The following is a 14,629-nucleotide window of genomic DNA, read 5'->3' as shown; positions in this document are numbered from 1 at the left end:
ATACAATTGAGAAGGATGCTGACGTCTTGGCATGTGGCCACGTCAGAATAAACGCCCATACCTGGACACAAGGGGATTCTTACAAAGGGCGCTATTTAGGCCCGGTTTATACCATAAAGACCGAATACCTTAGGGAGTGTTCGGCGTCGCGAGTTTGGCCTTATATGCATCAGCCCCGAATCATGTCTTTGGTCAAATGTTGGGGTTGCCCGGCTCCTATGTTTTGGTACCTTACGTTCCGCTCTATCGGCTAAGGTAGCACTAGGAGAGCTACTGCGATTGTGCCCCGGGTCATCCGGACGAGCACCTCAGTAGAGAAAGCCGAAAACTGACTGTTATGATATAGCGTGAGACTGGTTAACCACTCGATGACCTATCGGAAAGTTAGAATTCCTCCGCCTTAACGAAGGGCCGTTTCCCGGCCAGGCATGTACGCACCCTGAATTCGGGAGAATGTGGAGCCAACAGGGGCTATATAGTAGCCCCACCGTCAAACTCCTATGGCTAAGTGAAAGTGTTAAAGCATTATAGTCCGGTTGCCTCGTTCGCTGCGCTATCACCTCCTTAATAGGACCAAGATGTTGGGTTAAGTGTGAACACGCGTCTTCTGCGAACACCTCCACATTATATGTGTGGGGGCTGAAACCGACGACTGCAATCTTTCAGGTTATACACATGTATACATAAACGGCCGCACAGGAGGCATCATATTACTTTCAGGCAAAAGTATAAACACAGCCTTAATAAATTTCATAAAAACATTGTGTTTACAATGGGAATACATGTCGCTCAAACATAATATTCTTTGAGCACTGGGCCTCTATCAAACGAGCACCCTCGAGAACGTCTCCGAAATAGTGCTCGGCATCCACTCGGCCTATGGACGAACCCTGCGCCGCAACAGTGGTAGCATCCATCTCCGCCCAGTATGCTTTAACACGGGCAAAGGCCATCCGCGAGCCTTCTATGCACGCCGACCTCTTCATCGCATTGATGCGCGGCACTGCACCAAGGAACTGCTGCACTAAGCTGAAATAGCTTTTCGGCTTCGGCTTCTCCGGCCACAAGTGATCTACGACAGACCTCATGGCAAGCCCAGACAACCTATTAAGTTCGTCCCATTCGGCTAGCTGATCAGTCAAGAGAAGCGGACACTCTAGAACGTTAAATTGCGACCAGAACAGCTTGTCCACTTCACGATCTGTCTGATCTCGGAAGTATTCAACCGCATCGACAGCGCTTGCCGCCAAGTCCATATATGCGTCTGCCGAACTCCACAGCCAATCCAGAGGGGCATACCGCGGATCCCTGAACTTCCTCTACAGCAGAAAGGGCTTCCCAGCCGCAATATCCCCGGCTTCGCGCAGCTCCTCCTTCTTCGCCCTCATAGCAGAGCGAGTGTCTTTGGTCACCATCGTGGCCTTTTCAAGGTCTGCTGCCTTCAATCGGTTCTCTTTTTCAAGGAACTGGCAACGGTTGGCGGTGTCTTTTAATTCTACGGCCATCTTGGCCATCTTCTCTTTGCTTTCGCAATGTGCGGCCTTCTCGGCTCTTAACTCTTCAGCTGCCTTCAAAGCAGCCGCATTACTAACTCTTGCTTGTTCCTTGGCTCAGGCAAGTTTCGCCCGAAGGGTCTCCACGGTGGCAGCTCCATCTGCAATCACAACATATTAAAGATACTGGCATCATGCTGCTCTTATTATGTGACATTCATCAGAAAAACATTACTTACCCCGTGACTCATCAAGCCGCTTGTTAACAAGCTCGATGTCGGCGTCTGCCGCATCTAGTTGCCGCTTTAGTTCAGCAAACTCATGAGTCCAGCTAGCCATCGGAGCTCCCATTACCTGCACATTAAAGTGGTATGGTTATTGTCTGGGACTACGATCCTCTATTTGCCGCCGTCCTTGGCGACAACCAGAGTCTCAGGGGCTACTATCTACACAGGGCACACCTAAAAATGTGCGGTACCATCACAAATGTACATCATTTTACGTACCTTAAAGCCCGTCAGTAGACTCACAAAGGCATCATGCAACCCGCTTTCGGTGAATGAAATCCTTTCCAATCACCGTACCCATCAATGTACGGTGTTCCTCTGAGATGGCTGCTCGCTCCAACAGCTCCCTCAGTACGTCCGACCGCATAACAGACGTTGCCGGACTCTTTTGTTTGCTCTCTTCAAGAGTCGGATGCTGAGGACTTCGGGTAACTATAGGATTATCTTCTGGCCTCACCGGATCCGGAGAGGCCCTCCGCGACGACACTTCAAGGTTGCCCGCTTCTTGAGCGGGGGAGTCCACGGGAGGTGTTTCGCTCTCCATCATCTCCAGAAGAAGATCCCCTGAAGACGAGCTCTGCTGAGAAGGGCTAAGATCCGAACTGCAAGATAAACGCTTCGATTATTTTCCTCAGAGGTAAGGTAGTACATCTCCACTATTAAAGTACTTTCTGATTACTTACAGCTCGTTGGAGGGCTGATCCTCGCGTGGACTTTGTGCGGCAAAAGCACCCTCCAATGCAGGACCCTCTAGTGGAGACTTCTTCTCCCGTTTGGAAGCCTCGGTTTCCGGATTTTTAGAGGCAGTCCTCTTCCTTCCCCGAAGCGAGAGAAGGTCGGATTCTTCTCCTCGGTTATCCTCCTTCACGGAGGTGCTCATTCCCTCGGTTGGAATTGGTAGCGATGGGGGCCCGCTTTCGACCTCATTATCCCCCCCTTTGTCTTCCTTTGAGGGCTCCGGGCAGGGTGCTAGCTCGAGCATCTTTTCCAGTACCGGATTCTCCAAACCCTCAGGAAGGGGGGCCGGACACCGAATCATATTCGCCTTAGTTAGCCAGTCATGGTCAAAGAGCGACTTCTTAGAATGACGTCGCGGTAAATAAAAGATGGTGTGTTCGGCTAAAGGATTACTTACTTGGTCAGCGGTATGGTTGCTGCTTAGGCCCATGTCCTCGGTAGTATTCGGACACTCTATTTGGGGTCCGAAGAATGATTTGTACATCTCCTCGTGCGTCAGCCGAGGAAATTCTGAATAGTACACGGCCCTTCTGGGTTGAACTCCCACATGCGGAGGGGCCGGCGTTTGCAAGGGTGGACTCGACGAACCAGTATGACTTGCGCCACCATAATCAAACTGAAATCTCATTCGAAGAGATTTTGGATGCGGCTTTGCAGTACAGGCACGTCCTTGGCAGGACCCCAGCTCATCCCTCTGCTAATCCATGACATCAGTTGTGGTGGAGGGCCTGAGCGGAAAGCAGGGGCAGCCACCCACTTGGCACTTCTGGGAGCTGTGATGTAAAACCACTCCTGTTGCCATAATCCGGACACCTCTGGAAAGGAGCCTTTGGGCCACGGAGCTTCTACTATTTTGCTTATTAATGCGCCTCCACACGCTGCATACTGCCCCTCGACCATCTTCGGCTTCACGTCAAAGGTCTTGAGCCACAGGCCAAAGTGAGGGGTAACGCGGAGGAAGGCATCACACACGACAATGAATGTCGAGATGTGGAGAAAGGAGTCCGGGGCTAGATCGTGGAAATCTAGCCCGTAATAAAACATCAACCCCCTAACGAAGGGATCCAGAGTGAGGCCTAGTCCTCGGAGGAAGTGGGAGATGAACACGACGTCTTCGTTGGGTTCAGGAGTAGGGACGACCTGCCCTCGGGCAGGCAGCCGATGCGAAACCTCGGCGGTTAGGTATCTGGCCTCCCTCAACTTCTTGATGTCTTCTTCCGTAACGGAGGAGGGCATCCATCGGCCTTGAAGGCTAGATCCGGACATGATTGAAGGTCTGGAGCACCTGACCTGGGCTTTGGGTGTTAGAACTCAAGGCGGGGGAAGGATTCGATTGAGCACGGGAGGGAAAAAAGTAAAAGCCTTGTCCCTTTATAAAGAGGGTGAATATCAATCGTCCTCTCCGTAGCCGTTTGGGACTTGCCTATAATCTAGGAGTCCTAGACACGGTTGGGTTACCCACACCCGTATTGATGAGAATCCTGTAATAAGGGGACACGATATCTGCTTCGATGAGACGTGTCAAAAAACTGCCTCGCGTTATGTGCGGGGCTAGTTAAAGGAAACGGTTCGAATAATCACCCGACCACGGCTTAATGTCATGTTGCCAAAACAAGTCAACAAATTAGATTTATGAAAATATTATTCTCTCTACGGTGGTATGTGGAACTTATTTTGCAGGGTCGGACACTATCCTTGTATTCAAATTCTTCTGTGATATATTCGGAGGAGGAACCCGCCTTGCAATGCCGAAGACAATACTGCGCACCGGACTCATCGTCATTGAGGCCTGGTTCAGGGGCTACTGAGGGAGTCCTGGATTAGGGGGTCTCGGGACACCCGGACTATCTCCATTGGCCGGACTGTTAGACTATGAAGATACAAGATTGAAGACTTCGTCTCGTGTCCGGATGGGACTCTACTTGGCGTGGAAGGCAAGCTAGGCAATACGGGTATGTGTATCTCCTCCTTTGTAACCGACCTTGTGTAACCCTAACCTCTCCGGTGTCTATATAAACCGGAGGGTTTTAGTCCGTAGGACACAACAACAACAACATACAATCATACCATAGGCTAGCTTCTAGGGTTTAGCCTCTCTGATCTCGTGGTAGATCTACTCTTGTACTACCCATATCATCAATATTAATCAAGCAGGACGTAGGGTTTTACCTCCATCAAGAGGGCCCGAACCTGGGTAAAACATCATGTTCCCTGCCTCCTGTTACCATCCGCCTTAGACGCACAGTTCGGGACCCCCTACCCGAGATCCGCCGGTTTTGACACCGACAACGTTCGACTACATCAACCGCGTTACTAAACGCTTCCACTTTCGGTCTACGAGGGTACGTAGACACACTCTCCCATCTCGTTGCTATGTGTCTCCTAGATAGATCTTGCGTGACCGTAGATTTTTTTTGAAATACTGCGTTCCCCAACAACAACTTCCTCACCTTCATTGCAAGATTAGTCACCAAGTTAACATGTAACTAATCTAGTGTCATATCAACATTCCTTGTAACGCCATCGCACTTGCCGGTATCAATAAAAAATCCAAAAGTTCTAGGGTTCCTCATACATGATGTGATACCGATAATCAGATTGCAACATGAAAAATAGGATGTCCTCCACAATCCTAAAGTGCACTTCACGCGGCACCGCCCAAGCAAACTACATCGTAGTTTGCGACGAGTTCTGACCAAATGACTTAGCAGTTAGAAGCCTTATTCGGATTGTTCAAACCTTTGGTCCTTGTGAACACTCACGGTGCCTTTCTCCTTCAGATCAAAGACTCTGCAACACTTCAAATTGGGCTCAAGCATGGTGCCTGAAATGTTGGGCTCTTCCTTCCCTTTAGTAGACACAATCTGGCCTTCTGACGGTGGTACATCTCTTATGGACTCAAACCAATCTAGAATTCTAACCAAACCACTCACCAAGGGCAGAATGCTGGACCAACCAGCCCTATGATCAGCCTGAACTAAGTATTCATGGAGAACCAGTTATCATCACGAGGAAAAAGTTTGAAAAGAGAAGCCCTCGTCGGACACAGAAAATGGCCAGCATGGTACTGAAACCCTAGAAACCTACTCCCTCCGTAACTACGAGTATTTCCGAACGGAGGGAGTAGGTACCTTGTACACACGAATAGTTTCTTTTTGAGAAAACAACAGGCTTTGTTAGTTTGTTGGGGAACAAAAATAGTCGGTGCCAGCGTATTGTTTCTGAGAAGCGCAGTGGCCTCACGGCCTCTACCGAGGCCTAAGACGTAAAGCCCGGCCCAAGTGAACCGACTCACCAGCAACCAGCCAGGTCAGCCTTCAAACTAGGGTTTTGCCCTCCCGCTCCGAGAAAGCAAACAGCTCGAGCTCCTCCGATTCCGTCCGCCTCCGTTCCTCCGCATCTTCCCGGCCGCCGCCAAGATGAAGCTCGTCAGGTAACGCCCCCCCCCCCCCCCCCCCCCCCCCCCCCCCCCCCCCTCCTTCCCCCCACTTTTCTTCCCTTCTTTCGGATTGGTTTTGTTTTGCCGTTCCTCGCTGATCTGGTCGGTGTAATCTCCCGCCGCGGATTTGGGCGTTTGTGTTGGGCCGCAGGTTCTTGATGAAGCTGAACAACGAGACGGTCACCATCGAGCTCAAGAACGGCACTACCGTCCACGGCACCATCACCGGTATGCTTCGACCTCACTCCTCCCGAGTGTGAAATCCTGAAATTTTAGGGTTTCTTTCAGCGCGTCCGTGTCTAGGATCCGTTAGTTTTGTCCCCGTGCTTTGTGTTTTTGAGATCTAGTTGCGTGTGCTTGCCTGATTGTGTGGCGTTGTTTTGTTTGGTTTAGAGCTCGTGGAAGTGAACATATCTTCTATGTATGGCCAGTGATTTCCTTTCGTAGTTGAAGGATTAGGTAATTATTACATACAGTGTGGAACTGAGATGAAGATGATTTGCTCCATTAGTTTTGTGGCGCACAATTAGTGATGTTTCTTTGCAGTGGCTGTTCAGCTTGGTCAATTAGCAATTTGATTCATACGAATTGTGCGGAGTGCGTTTACATTCAGCCGATCTTCTCTTATGTGTCCGGTGCTGTCCACTCCTGTTGTTAAATACATGATGTATTTTGTACTCCCTCTGTCTGAAAAAGCTTGTCACTCAAATGAATGTATCTAGCACCAAGTTAGTGCTAGATACATCCATTTGAGAAACAAGCTTGGGACAAGCTTTTTCGGACGGTAGGAGTATATTGAAATCTTTAGTCTTCTATATATTATTCCAAGGAATATAGTGATGTCATCTCCTTATGATAGTGTAGTAACATACATTAGTTGCTCAGAATGAGAATGCATTGGGATCATGTACCTCTGTATGCCCCCTCCTAATCCTCTTTGTTGCTCCCTGATGAATGTTTATACTATTAAACCTAGAAGAGGAACACACCGCACTAAGTTTGATGAAAGGTGCAATAAACAATGTAAGAACATTTGATGAAATTTCTTTGCAACTGGAGAACATTTGTTTTGTTTTAAAAAGGGTACTGTAGGAAATATGACTTGAAGGTTGGAATAATGGTTTTCATATTTCTACATTCGTTTTGTTACTTGAGGTCTTCTGGCCTTAGGGTTTATAATGTTTGCCAAATTGGATTTTGTTGAGTATATTCCATAAGTTTCCACTGCTTATTAAAAGAAAAAAAATGCATCCTGGAAGATTCGTATTATGTAACTTCTTGTTGCAGTTTAGAAAACCGGGTTGCCCAGTTTTACTCTTCAGTCATGTAGAATTCGGGAAATCATTGTTTGGACCCTGTCTGGCTCTTCAGTTTTGCAACTCCCATAACATCGTGCTGCTGCAACTATTTTTGTACCAACTGATTGGGATCATGATTACTGGTACTGCAGATCCTCTGACTGATGCATATTTTGTAGGTGTTGACATAAGCATGAATACTCATCTGAAGACCGTAAAGCTCACAATGAAAGGGAAGAATCCTGTAACCCTTGATCACATCAGCGTGAGAGGAAACAACATTCGGTACTACATCCTCCCTGATAGCTTAAACCTGGAAACGTTGCTGGTTGAGGATACTCCCAGGGTCAAGTCTAAGAAGCCAACTACAGGTACAGTTTTTTTTTACCACAGCTATTCTATGGTCAGTTTCCACAAGAACTGTAAACTGACCAGCCTACTTTTGTTCCAGGGAAGCCTATGGGTCGGGGTCGTGGACGCGGCCGTGGGCGTGGCCGGGGCCGGGGGCGCTGAGCTTTATTGTTCCCTGCTTTGGAAGCTCGTGCAGTGCAAGTCCCTACAGCGTAACCTGCTTCCTCTGCGAGCTATGTCGAAGAATGTTTCTGTTCTGTTAGAAGATGTCAATCTAAGTACGTGTTGATGCGGAATCATCTCGCCTGTTTGACCTATGTTCTTATATATTGTTCGTAATGCATTTTCTCGGGAATTTCACTTGCAGGCCTCCAGACTTTTGAAATGCTAAGTGGCATCATGTGCTGTTACTTGTTACCCTGGAATTCTTGCCCTTGTGCTTTTGCGTAGCAGTAAGTTGTGTTTGAGTAGAAGCTGACCCTTTTTCTTTTGTGGCAATGCTTGAAATTAAACTGGGATGGGGGCACTGGTATTGCAGATTACATATTGACATATTCATCTGAAACATGCACCCGTCTACAATTCTTGCCTGTATGCTGCGATGTTAGGCTTGATCACTTTCTGTGATTTGATTTTCTGCCCGGTGTGGTTTTGCTTCCTATGAGTTTGGAACTAATGGAATCTTCATTTTTACTTGCAATGCCCACTCAAAATCCAATTGGATGGTGGGTGATGTTGGTTCCACCTCCCTCTTTCACCGTAGGCTACGTTTGATGGGTGGTCTTTTTTTAGAGCATTTATATATCCTGGAATCTCTCCATCTTGTTTGTTGAGACAATTGTTTTACTGGAATGTAACTCCAAAAGGCTTAGTATAGTCAAGTAAGTTTTTGGAATGTGTTCGCAAAAAAAAAGTTGGTAAAAGTTTCTGTAACCGGCCACATTCCACAGCGGAATCAGATATAACCTCTCGGTCGTGATGTATCCATCGTTCAGGCAGTGCCGTGCTGAATCATGCAGCGAGCGTTATGGGTGATGCGTTTGAAGCGACAGGTTTGGCCGGCCGGCCGGCCCATGGTGGTGTCATGTCTGGGACAAATGTTGGCCGGAGCATTTGCCTCTGTCTCTTCACCGTCTTACGTTTCAGGATCGGGACGAATTAAAACCTCGACGGCGATCAGTTTCTTATAAGCTTTATCAAAGTGTTAGAACAAATTTCTGATAATAACCCCTCGCATAAATGCGCGTCCCAATCGAATTGATTCCATCCTGTCAAGCCCGTCGTCCGTCCATCCATCCATGCCCTCCCAGTCCTAGTCTTCCTCCATATGCGTTGTCAATGGAGGACACCCCCAACCCCAATCAGCCAAGCCGCACGCATTATCCTCTTCCATCTTCTATCTATCTAAAAGGCAAAAGACAAATATTCCGCAGCAAAAGATGGAGGAAAAGCAGAGCCGAGCCGCCTGTTGCTCTCTGCAAATTGATTCCCCCCACATGCCCCTCGATGCCAAGATGACACATCACGGCATCAATAATCCCGTCTTGTTAGACATGTGTCTTGGGCCAGGCCACACGGGATCGAGATTCCGTGCATGGCGGAAAGGCAACCCGGAGAGAGATTTCCCGTCACCCGACCGTTCCACACAGTCTTAGCTTCCCTGGCAAGCGATGCCCTGCACACCACCGTTGAAGCGAGAAAGAAGGGCGCTCGTTGGAGTGGTTACATAGTTGTCCAGCTCCATCAGTTTTGCTCTCTCTTTTCGAGTAAAGTGTAGCTGCCGGGTTAAAATTTTCTCTGATAAAAGGGCGTGCCCGCGCTGCTCCAGCCTGCCTGCCTGCATGTTCCAAAACCCTCACGCCGCAGCACCGTCGCTCGCCTAGAGAGAGAGAGAGAGAGAGAGATCAAGGTTTATATAGAGGAAGAAAAGAGAGGAGGGGGAGGAAGGATGTGCTTCAAGTTGAACAGCAAGGAGAGGGTGGGGTGCTGCCTGCTGGTGCTGCTGTGCAGCGCGCTCCTCGTCGGCGTCCTCTTCGGGATGGGCGTCTTCCGCCACGGCTACGACAAGCTCAGCGAGCTCGGCCGCAACCGCACCTGCTACGACTGCCACACCAACTAGCCACACCCTCGCCGGCTAGCGCGCCGTCGGCTTGCCGGCCTACTCATGTGCATCTATGTATGCATGTATGTATGTATAGCAAACTGTGCAGAATTTTGTTGCTCTGGTACGCAGCCGAGGGTACGGACTGTTTTTGTGTTGCTCCTGCTGTTACTATCTTCTATTCCTTCTGGTCCATTTTTATTGTCGCTCAAACTGAAGTATCTAGAACGGAAAAGTCTGAAATACGTCTAGACACATTCTTTTCAGCAACGACTAATATGGATACAGGGCTCTCGGTTTCTTGTGTTGCATCGATCATTTTGTAGGAACGAGCTGGAATGGTTTGGCCTACTTCCAGACCTTATAAACCCTAAGAAGAGAAAATATATATGTAATACTCCCTCTGTTCATTTTTATAAGGCTTTGTAAACGTTTCAGACATTATGCAAAATAACTTAATTTCATTTGTCTGAAATGACTTATAAAAGTGAACGGAGGGAGCAATAAACTACTCCCTTTTGTCTCAAAATGTAAGACCTATGGTTGTAACTCAACACAAATTGCAGTCGACAAACAAGCAAAGTTAGGGTCGAAGGAACTTAGAAATGCTTTGGAAACTTTTTGCTTATGATCTCTAAGGAAAAATAATAGACAAACATTATTAAGGGAAAACAGGAAAACAAGTCAATTACAAATTATTTACAAGAGAACAAAAAAGAACAATTTATTTTACAACAACTACCTCTAAAACTCTCCACAAGATATATTCAGATTTAGACATATAATAAAAACAAATTAACACATATCATCCAGCCAAATAGCAACAAGCTTCATCCAATTAAACTCAACCATTTTCGATGGTTCATGTTCAGTGAGTCAAAGCTCAAATTTCACAAGCTCAAGTGTCCTTATAGAACCACGGGTTACCTAGTCAGGCACACATCTGCAACTACTCATAACAAAAAATGGTGTTCAATAACTTTAAAGCTTGAGGACCCAAATGTTTTGAGGTGATTTAAACATACACATTGAATCATACATTCTTATTTAATCACACATGCAAATGGATACAATTCATGAATCCTACATGACACGACTGGAAGCATCTGATGGATTACAGTGATTGTATACAGTATAAGGAAATGAACTGAACCTATTTTGACTAGCTTACTGGAACATAATCCATAGGCGCGTGAAATAACAAAGCACCCTGGAGTTACAATCACTCGGCAACTCGAAATAATGTAACAGGTATTGTAACACATGCCATGCGATTTTGTACATCATTGATCATGGATTGCTCCATTAGCCGCAGCAGCTGCCACCTTGGGAAGACGAGGCACCAGCACCTCCAGCTTGGCCAGGAACTGCATAGCCAACTTTGATTCCATAGGACTGCAAAAATCAAGAAGAAAAATCAGTCCATGCTCAGGGCCAGGAACAAAGTAAACTAGTGAAAGCAGCAATGTAACCTTTTTTTTTCAGCTCAACAGGAAAAATGTTAAAAGGGAGTGTTCTTGGCAGGAAAATGGCATTTGCTGCAATAGCAACATTGCTGCCCTACCGCTTATTAACTTCTTCGGCCAACAATGGAGGGCAATGGATCTCTCTTTTTCAGCATGAAGAAAAGAATCTCCTTACTCCATTAAACTACTAGAGCGAAATTTATGTAACATCGTCATCATCTTTTAGTTATCTTATCAGGGTCCATATAAAGGCACTCAGTAAAGTTGTGGGGTTTCTGTAAGATGGGAATGAAGCAAGGCATATGCACGAGTTGTATCTTGTACTTTCGCAATAAAAATATTGTAACTTGTAAGGCAGGCATTTATGCGTTGTAAAGTGGAGTAGAATATACATCAGAAACCTGAGCCTGAAATCACCTAATAATATTAAATGATGCAACTTAAGGATCACACGGCACTTAAAAGGCATCTCTACATACCAGGGAAATTTTGTGGTTAATAATGTAATTAAGTTGCATAAATGATTGCTAATATATAATCTCACTTTTCACTAAGCAGACCAAAGAAATGATATGAGATTTGAAATTGAATCTCATTTAGGTACATCAAAGACAAATTTTGTGGTGCATAAGTAATAATAAAGATAACATTATACATTCTCACTTTTCATTAAGCAGAACAGATTTGATATTCAAAATTTTACCTCATTAGATACATCGAAGACACCATCCTGAATTTTCTTATATATTGCTCCAGCAGTCTTGACAAAGCCCTGCATTCCAAATCGAATGAGACAACAATCGTTCAGGGAAAGGCCTTAATTGCACAGAGATGCATCAAGAATCAATCATCACCTCCTCGACATTTTGTGCAGTTTTTGCAGACGCCTCCATAAAGATGAGACCATTCTCCTTGGCGAACTGCTCGCCTTCCTCGAAGCTCACGGCACGCCTATGAGATAGGTCGCATTTGTTTCCAACTAGCATTATTGTCATGTTAGCATTTGCATGTTGCCTTGCATCTTCCAGCCAGCTTGCAAGATGATTAAAGGTTTCCCTCCTAAAGTCAATATGACAATAAATATTAACACCGTGCTCAGCTAGGTTTAGAAAAGCATGCACTTAATCTAACCAGGCAGCTTTCACTATACTGGGCAAGTACCTGGTGATGTCATAAACCAAAAGAGCGCCAGCAGCTCCCCTGTAGTACGATCTAGTTATCGATCTGAATGATTCTTGGCCTGCCTGTAGTATTAAAGAAACCACATAAGATTTTATTTCTCTTTACCTTGACAAGTGAATATGACACAAAGGTTTATGGCATGACAATGAGAAAGAAGCTAAACTAAACATTTGTTGCTATCTGATGAGAGCTAATTCATATAGAAACTCGATGAAGTCACGATTATCAATGGTGAACCCAGAATCTACTACAAACGGCAGTTCTAATTCCCAAGCAGGTTACGATTATCCTAGTGAGGTAAATAATTGCTAGCGCCACCTCTTCCCATCCGCAGTTGGTACTAACTTCTTGTACAGTAAGAAGACAACTCGATCTAGGCAGGCACGCCCAGGCCATGTCAACGTGTCACCTAGGAAAGGCAAAGAGAAATGAGGAATTGGTCGCGGAGAGGAGGCGGTACCGTGTCCCAAATCTGGAGCTTGATGGGCTTGTTGTCGATGGTGATCATCCGGGCGCCGAACTCGACGCCGATGGTGAGGTCATGGACGGGCTGGAAGCGCTTGTCGGTGAACTGCAGCAGCAGGCACGACTTGCCGACACCTGCACGACCATCCCACCCGACCGTCAGCGCGAGCCAGATTCAGCAGAGGCAGGGACGGAAAGACAGATCTCCGCGGCGACGGGAGCAGCAAAGTGCCGCACGGATCCGCCCAATCTCCCCGGAACGAGCAGGGATCGGCGGAGGCGGGGAAGAGGGGAGCGCACCTGTGTCGCCGATGATGATGTACTTGAAGAGGTAGGCGTACGACATCTCTCCTCCGCCGCGGTTCCTCCGGGGAGAGGCGGGTTCAGGGGATTTGGAGAGGAGCAGCGACGAGGGAGAGAGAGGGGGGATTTCCAACTCTGTTTACTTCGGGAGGAAGGAGACGTGGGCTACGTGGTGGACTGATCTTGATCTGGGGGCGGTTCGCTTCGGCGATTTAGCCAGGCAGCGGTCGCGTGCGGGTTATTGATTTCGAAATCGGAATGTCGCTGTCCCTCGGCCGACCAGGACGGTGGGAGCAAGCCAGCTCCGAGCTCTCCAAAGATGGGGTGCCGACTTCCCGTGGATGCACAGCGAACTGGACTGTGATGATGAAACTAGTCGGCTTGTAGACCCGCCGAGGACGGGCACGTTTTTGGATCGGGATTAGTAGATGAAATCTCCACGCCACCGTTTTCCTTCCTTATATGCACCACAAGAAGGAGGAGCCGGCGTGCCAGCAGTGCCAATGCCACTCCAACTCGTGCTCTCCAACTCCCTCTCACATAGGGCGAACTTGAATTGGATAGACGATTTGGAAGAGTCACGAGGCTAGCCGGCCACCTGAGGATAGGGAAATGTTGGGTCGCCTCGTTTTAAAGCACACCATTATCGACCAGCAACCATGTCAATTTAAAAGAAATACCCTCTCCGTAAACTAATGTAAGATCTTCTCATATGGTACGATCTTTTGTTATCATTGTCGTTCTTTTTATGTAGTTGAAAGCCTTTTCTGTTTGGCTATTTAATTCTCTTCATATGGTACAATGTTCTGTTATCTTTGACACTTTCAGGATGAAATGTTTTGTAGGGAATATAGCTACTCTTGGAGTTTTGGTAGTGTCCGGCTTCTTTTCTCGTGCTGATAAGCAAACAACCTCCACCTTCTATAGTGTCATTGATGATTGTGCACCATGTACTTTTGGAGATAGATGGACAAACAAGAGTGAATTGTGACTCCCTTGGACGTAGGGCGAACATCAAATCAGTCGGCTTCAGGGTTGGCTTCTCGCGCCGGATACAGAAGGGTCTTAGACCACCTGAGGATAGGAGAATGTTAGCCTAGTTGGCTTATACACCTACCTGAGGATAGAGAAATGGCAGGCAAGTCGGCTTGTATACCATCTGAGATAGAGAAACATTGTGCTATTCCACTCAAAGGTAGTATCGATTGCCGACCATCCACCATGTCAATTGAACAAGTATTAATTAATTAATTTTGTTAGCCGTTGAAAGCCTTCCTTCTAGTGTTAAATTCTCTCTGAATCTTCTGTCATCTTTGGCATTTTGGAATGCAATATTTTTTTCACAAAGTACAACCAACCTTCACTAGTGACCACCTTTTCTGTCAAAAGGTAGCAGTCAGTTGTGACTCCGTTGAACATAGGGCTGGAATTAGATGAACGAATTGTTTGCCTTCAACGTTGGGTTCTCACGTTGGGTACGAAACGATCATGAGGCTGGTCCGCTTA

At 46.9% G+C, this 14,629-nt stretch overlaps 2 protein-coding genes across 3 annotated transcripts; one reads left to right on the top strand and one right to left on the bottom strand.

Annotated features, from left to right (window-relative positions):
- Positions 1 to 5,791: 5,791 nt before the first annotated feature.
- Positions 5,792 to 9,865, top strand: LOC125538686 (small nuclear ribonucleoprotein SmD1a-like). 2 transcript variants are annotated; one of them, XR_007296494.1, is made up of 5 exons: positions 5,792 to 5,951; positions 6,109 to 6,185; positions 7,435 to 7,626; positions 7,707 to 7,884; positions 7,974 to 9,865. XR_007296494.1 is itself a non-coding variant. In XM_048701955.1 (4 exons), the coding sequence occupies exons 1-4, from the start codon at positions 5,938 to 5,940 to the stop codon at positions 7,766 to 7,768; spliced, it is 345 nt and encodes a 114-aa protein (XP_048557912.1). In that variant the 5' UTR covers positions 5,792 to 5,937; the 3' UTR covers positions 7,769 to 7,972. The 2 variants fall into 2 exon arrangements, 1 of the variants encoding a protein (XP_048557912.1); XM_048701955.1 differs by lacking the exon at positions 7,974 to 9,865 and having other exon boundaries at positions 7,707 to 7,972.
- An 864-nt stretch (positions 9,866 to 10,729) lies between these two features.
- On the bottom strand, positions 10,730 to 13,540 carry LOC125538685 (ras-related protein Rab-2-B). Its single transcript, XM_048701954.1, has 6 exons — positions 13,121 to 13,540; positions 12,816 to 12,955; positions 12,335 to 12,417; positions 12,028 to 12,232; positions 11,877 to 11,945; positions 10,730 to 11,102 (listed from the first exon to the last, which is right to left on the bottom strand). Exons 1-6 carry the CDS (start codon positions 13,164 to 13,166, stop codon positions 11,013 to 11,015), a joined length of 633 nt encoding a protein of 210 aa, XP_048557911.1. The 5' UTR covers positions 13,167 to 13,540; the 3' UTR covers positions 10,730 to 11,012.
- Between the last annotated feature and the right edge of the window lie 1,089 nt (positions 13,541 to 14,629).

Source organism: Triticum urartu, chromosome 2 (assembly GCF_003073215.2).
Source record: "Triticum urartu cultivar G1812 chromosome 2, Tu2.1, whole genome shotgun sequence".
Classification (NCBI taxonomy): domain Eukaryota; kingdom Viridiplantae; phylum Streptophyta; class Magnoliopsida; order Poales; family Poaceae; genus Triticum; species Triticum urartu.
This window is presented reverse-complemented; position numbering and strand designations above follow the sequence as displayed.

Excerpts from the sequence above, each read along its gene's own strand:
- LOC125538685 (XM_048701954.1), bottom strand. The coding sequence starts at position 13,166 with ATGTCGTACGCCTACCTCTTCAAGTACATCATCATCGGCGACACAG. Across the intron at positions 12,233-12,334 it reads TTGGTTTATGACATCACCAG|GAGGGAAACCTTTAATCATC; the intron begins GTACTTGCCCAG and ends TATTGACTTTAG. Across the intron at positions 11,946-12,027 it reads CTGCACAAAATGTCGAGGAG|GGCTTTGTCAAGACTGCTGG; the intron begins GTGATGATTGAT and ends TTTGGAATGCAG.
- LOC125538686 (XM_048701955.1), top strand. Across the intron at positions 6,186-7,434 it reads CGTCCACGGCACCATCACCG|GTGTTGACATAAGCATGAAT; the intron begins GTATGCTTCGAC and ends CATATTTTGTAG. Across the intron at positions 7,627-7,706 it reads GTCTAAGAAGCCAACTACAG|GGAAGCCTATGGGTCGGGGT; the intron begins GTACAGTTTTTT and ends CTTTTGTTCCAG.